The following is a 5978-nucleotide window of genomic DNA, read 5'->3' as shown; positions in this document are numbered from 1 at the left end:
TACTACATATATGAAGGAAAAAACATAGAAATATATCTGCATCATCATATTTAAAATAACATCTTTTTATTTTTAGTCTTATACAGGGTGTAATCGTTAAGTGTGCACAAGCGATTATTCCGTAACTATTGCAGATATCAAAAAACTTTAAACTGTTATCGAAAGTAGGTACTTAACCTAATGAGTAAAATGACCATAATAAATTTTAAAAAATAAAACGAACAAATGAATCTTAACCACAAGGTTTATTAATTTTATAACTATTAAAAATTAAACAGAGTCTCCTCTATAGCTTGTTCAGACTCCCAAGTCTCTGCAGAGGCTTCAGGGTTGTGTTTAAGCCGTTTCTTCTTAGAAGGTGGACTTTCATCCACTTCACTATGTTTACGCTTGCTTGCCTTTTTCTTTTTACGTATAGCTACAGCTTCAACCGTTTCAACTTCTGGAGGCTCCATATCCACCTCCAGTCTTTTCTCTTTCTTATGTTTTTTCTTCTTCTTTCTCACTTCATCAACATCATCATGGGTTTCTGGGTTCTCCTTGAGACGTTCCGCAGTTTTAGCAGGTATTTTAATAGATTTTTTATAATGAACACCAAAAAATGGATGGCGACATTTCGTTTCTGGTAAAGGAATAAAACTCATCTGATCATTCTCCATAATTTCATTTTCTAGTGGGTGTGTTTTGGGTAACCTTTTCTTTAAATTTATACAACCATTTAATTGAACATTTCTTATTATCGCTCTATGCTCAGCTGTATAAGATAATATAGGTAACCTACAAATATTATCATCTACAGTTGTATCATAATTTTTCCCATTAATTTTAACTTTGCTTTTACTGCTGACATCTAGTTTTATCCCAGACAAATGTGCTAATTCTACGTCGCGCGGACACTTAAAAAGCCAAACTTCATCCATTTCTGTTACAAAAAATTTCTTATTACCAATCTTAATATTAAGCTTTTGCAAATTGGGATTTTCTATGATGTAACGCTTCATTTGTTTGCTGGGAGCAGCCATGTTTTCTTCAATGATTGTACTATCATTATGATTATTAAATTCAATTTCAGTGGTATCATCTTCAAATTTTATTCTATCAGATATTTTAGGATTTTCCTTTGACTTTCCAAAATCGTGTGAGTTTTGAATGGATTCATCAGCACTTCCAATCTCGACAATACTATGACCAGGTTGTACACCGTTATACTCCACCTCCTCATTAAAATTCGTGCCATTGTTTAAACTTGTTTGTATTTCAGATATGTCATTATCATCACATATTTGCTTACGTTTCTTCTTTTTCTTCTTTGGTTTAATATAACTTTCGTCATCAACACTATGATAATTTTCTGGTTTTGTTACAACTGTTTCTTCTACTGTTATTTTGTCTTCTAATATAAGACTCTGCCTAGAATCTTCTTCAAATTCATGTTCTTTATCAACTTTAACTTTACTCTCATCTGTATCACTATTAACTGATGATTTCTTTTTCTTATTTTTCTTTGCTTTTTTTTGCTTAATATGATCAGAGGCATGTTCTTCCTTTACACGCAAATTTAAATAAGTGTCATTGAAACTAGTATCTGAATCACCAGCTCTCCCTAAATCCAACTCTTGTTTTATTTTTGTTTCACTGCTTTTTGCATCAACATCACTCACTGGCTCGGTTTTAATGCGTTTTTTCTTTGGAGATTCAGCATTGTTTTCAATGGAGTTTTTTCTTTTCTTTGCTTTTTTACTATGCTTTTGTTCTACATGCTTTTCCTCATTTGAATAACTTGAATTAAACTCCTCCTCAGATTTGTTATGCTTCATCTTGTCAATCCCTTTCAATCTGCAAACAAAATAATGATGTAGGACTTATATGCTTTAATTGGTGAAATTACCTAGTTTCTAGTAGCAAACAAGTACAAGAAACAAGACCAACATGTGAACTCATTTACATAAAACTGTTTAATATCAAATTACAGTGTAAACTCTATATAACAACACTGAAGGGACTGTGCATTTTATGGTTTTATAGAGAGTTGATAACTACAGTTCAAAATTTCTTTGTTTATTTGAATTAAAAAATATATTTTTAAGCAATAATTTGCTTTATCAATGACTCTTAGAATACACTTAAAATGTATAGGTAATTAGTTTTATATTTGAGATAAATTAATGTTAAAAAAATTGAATTATTTAGTACTCATAACTGCACTATGGTTAATGGCTATTTTTTCTGAATTAAGAGGTAACAAGCAGTTTCGCTTTTTTTGCATGGTACAAGGTGCTGAACGAAATGTTTTGGCAAACTTTAATTTTACAAATTTTCAGCTATCCAGCCTCTTGGTTTGGCGATATTAGGCCAAACTGCTATCCATTTCATCTCTAATATATTACATGATAAATAAAAATAACAAAGTATATGTTCGAAGTTTTATGAAAAAGCTAATGCCTAGCTAGCCTAGTGATGTAAGTATCTAATCTTGATTCTTGATCCATCCACATAGAGCTGTGGTTTCACAGAGGTTATGTGGTACCACTTAAAATAACATATGTCTAATTAATATTAGAGGATTAATGATTGTAGCTTACATGTCATTATTGTCACTGCTATCGTTATTATGATTTGATGCATCTGTCCAAGCAAAACTTTCATCAGATGACTCCATAAAAGTACAACAGTATGTACTACTTCCAACAAAACACTAGATTTTGACAACTTCGACTTTTTAATTTTGTTTTTGATTGTATGCTATAGATTTGAAATAGCTTTCTCTTATATTAAAAATAGTAATATCTATCGTAAATTATTATTAATAAAAATTCAAAACATGTTCTCCAACTTTTATAACCTCTCAAAAGTCACATCCCGTAGTCACAACTCTGCATTTCATTATTTGACTGTCAATTAATGTCAATCTGTCAAAATATAGTCAAACCACAGCTCGGAGCAATTATCAAGCCTGGAGAAGTAACAATTAATTGAACAATATAGCACTAGTTTGGCCTTTTTGGCTTATGGCAAAATGTCATGCGAAAAAAGAGGACAGATATATGTCAGTTCGACAGTTTGAAATGACATGTGCCCATGTCAATTTGTTTCAGTGACCCTCAGAGGAATAAACCCTCAGAGGAATAAACCTATAGAGTTCTTATATTGAGACAGAACAAAATACATATTTTCTAATCTACTTACTCTTAGTCAATAACAGCATAAGTCAGATTGAGATAGCGATAGAGTATCTGCACTGTCTTCAAACGTAGCGCGCCGGCTAAGTTTTGTTTGCCTTCCAGCTGGAGGTCTCGGTGCGTCAAGTGTTTTTAACGAAATATTTAGAAAATATAAAGTGTTTAGTGTTTCTTTTTATTTGTCAGTGTGCTAAAATGACTATTGTATGTTTAGCTACCGGCTATTACTAGTCGAATGGGAGTTTTGGATGAAAACAATGAAGAAATATCTTTCCATCGGTAAGTGATTTTCAGCAAATTGATAAATATTTATGTTCTAACCCTATTTGAAGGTTTTATCAAGCGCTTTTTTATAAGTTTATGTTGTAACTGTAACATTTACCCACTTTATGGGGTTGTGGAATACAAAAGAATTAAATAATTTTTAAAAAATGTCACAATATTATCACGTTTGGCATTTTGTTTACCACCGTAGTGTTGTAACACATCTAGCGTATATTATCGATTTATGACAAAAAATCTATTTCATATTAACGTTGATTTATTTATTTTGTTTCTTATATCAGATTTATATGTAGTTGTTGTAGCAAATAATAGATGTAAATTTTCTACAGCAGGAAAATAAAAAATACCACGTGGTTGTTTTATTTGACTTATCTGTTTAGTTTGTTGTTTCTCTTTTAGATTATTAATAAATTCATTTTGTTTTAGATTTCCAGAGCTAAATAAAAAATGGGTATAAAACATGAGACGTGTAGATTGGACGCCGTCGAAATTTGCTAGATTGTGTTCACTGCATTTCGAGCCTGCGTGTTATCAAGATGGATACTCTAGAAGAATTGTGCAATCTTACGCTTACGTTTTTTTTTTTGTTCCTTTAGATAATAAATACATTTGTGTGTGAGTGAATTTTTATTTGGAATTTTTTTTACACATTTACTATAAATGTGTAACTATGTGAACATTAAACGGTTGATTAAATGACAGTTCTCATAGATGAGAAACTACTATTGAAATACATACTTAATTGCGTTTTCAAAGAAAAACCCGCATAGTTCCCATTCCTGTGGGATTTACGGGATCAAAAGTAATTTTTCCAAATTTCATTGTAATCGGTTTAGTAGTATTCGCGTGAAAGAGTAACAAACATCCATCCTCACAAACTTTCGCTTTATTAGTAGGATGTAAGGAAAATGTTTTCTTTAAAACTGTCCTTTTATGAACTTGTTAAAATTCATGCTGACTGTGCCTTTCTCCTCACTCCTTTAACTTTATTGATCTTTATTTTAAATTATGTAGTTATATTTCAAGTTTTAAAATTTATTTTAAAATATATATACTAGCTTTCCGCCCGCGTTTTTAAAGAAAATCCCGCACAGTTCCCGTTCACGTGGGATTTCCGGTATAAAACCTATCCTATGTGTGTATGTACAAAATTTCATTGTAATCGGTTCAGCAGTGAAAGAGAAAGTTATCCATTCTCGCATAATTTCGCATTTATTATATTCGTAGGATTAAACAAATAATGTATTCAACTGAAATTTATGATTAATTTTGTTTTTTTTTATTATTTATTATTTCACGAAACCGTAAATGCAAAATGCATTCACGATTTTATCGATTGAAGCACATCCCATCACTATCACCTTCTATCTATCTAAATACGTACCTATAGTAAAAATGGTGCCATGACTATGTTGAAACGTAGCTTGTAGTCTATAGCTATCTCATTCTTTCTTACGACGTTTTCTTTAGATAGAAAGAAACAAATATATGTAAATTGTATACGCTCGATACAAGTACTCTATAGGTTTATTCCTCTGAGAATAAACCTATAGAGTTCTTATATTGAGACAGAACAAAATACATATTTTCTAATCTACTTACTCTTAGTCAATAACAGCATAAGTCAGATTGAGATAGCGATAGAGTATCTGCACTGTCTTCAAACGTAGCGCGCCGGCTAAGTTTTGTTTGCCTTCCAGCTGGAGGTCTCGGTGCGTCAAGTGTTTTTAACGAAATATTTAGAAAATATAAAGTGTTTAGTGTTTCTTTTTATTTGTCAGTGTGCTAAAATGACTATTGTATGTTTAGCTACCGGCTATTACTAGTCGAATGGGAGTTTTGGATGAAAACAATGAAGAAATATCTTTCCATCGGTAAGTGATTTTCAGCAAATTGATAAATATTTATGTTCTAACCCTATTTGAAGGTTTTATCAAGCGCTTTTTTATAAGTTTATGTTGTAACTGTAACATTTACCCACTTTATGGGGTTGTGGAATACAAAAGAATTAAATAATTTTTAAAAAATGTCACAATATTATCACGTTTGGCATTTTGTTTACCACCGTAGTGTTGTAACACATCTAGCGTATATTATCGATTTATGACAAAAAATCTATTTCATATTAACGTTGATTTATTTATTTTGTTTCTTATATCAGATTTATATGTAGTTGTTGTAGCAAATAATAGATGTAAATTTTCTACAGCAGGAAAATAAAAAATACCACGTGGTTGTTTTATTTGACTTATCTGTTTAGTTTGTTGTTTCTCTTTTAGATTATTAATAAATTCATTTTGTTTTAGATTTCCAGAGCTAAATAAAAAATGGGTATAAAACATGAGACGTGTAGATTGGACGCCGTCGAAATTTGCTAGATTGTGTTCACTGCATTTCGAGCCTGCGTGTTATCAAGATGGATACTCTAGAAGAATTGTGCAATCTTACGCTTACGTTTTTTTTTTTGTTCCTTTAGATAATAAATACATTTGTGTGTGAGTGAATTTTTATTTG

The 5978-nt window shown here is 31.0% G+C and overlaps 1 protein-coding gene across 1 annotated transcript; it reads right to left on the bottom strand.

Moving 5' to 3' along the window:
- Nucleotides 1–226: 226 nt before the first annotated feature.
- On the bottom strand, nt 227–2901 carry LOC149484970 (uncharacterized). The gene is made up of 2 exons (XM_089701238.1): nt 2583–2901; nt 227–1836 (listed from the first exon to the last, which is right to left on the bottom strand). The coding sequence occupies exons 1-2, from the start codon at nt 2657–2659 to the stop codon at nt 264–266; spliced, it is 1650 nt and encodes a 549-aa protein (XP_089557364.1). The 5' UTR covers nt 2660–2901; the 3' UTR covers nt 227–263.
- Between the last annotated feature and the right edge of the window lie 3077 nt (nt 2902–5978).

Source organism: Colias philodice, chromosome 11 (genome assembly GCF_061535455.1).
Source record: "Colias philodice isolate Cphi_HAF_F1 chromosome 11, ilColPhil1 Martin Lab GWU primary, whole genome shotgun sequence".
In the NCBI taxonomy this organism is placed as follows: domain Eukaryota; kingdom Metazoa; phylum Arthropoda; class Insecta; order Lepidoptera; family Pieridae; genus Colias; species Colias philodice.
Note: the sequence above shows the minus strand (reverse complement) of the source record. Positions and strands in the feature narration are given on the sequence as shown.

Coding starts and splice junctions, on each gene's coding strand:
- LOC149484970 (XM_089701238.1), bottom strand. CDS start 2,659: ATGGAGTCATCTGATGAAAGTTTTGCTTGGACAGATGCATCAAATCAT. Junction 1,837..2,582: donor AGCAGTGACAATAATGACAT/GTAAGCTACAAT, acceptor TTTTGTTTGCAG/ATTGAAAGGGATTGACAAGA.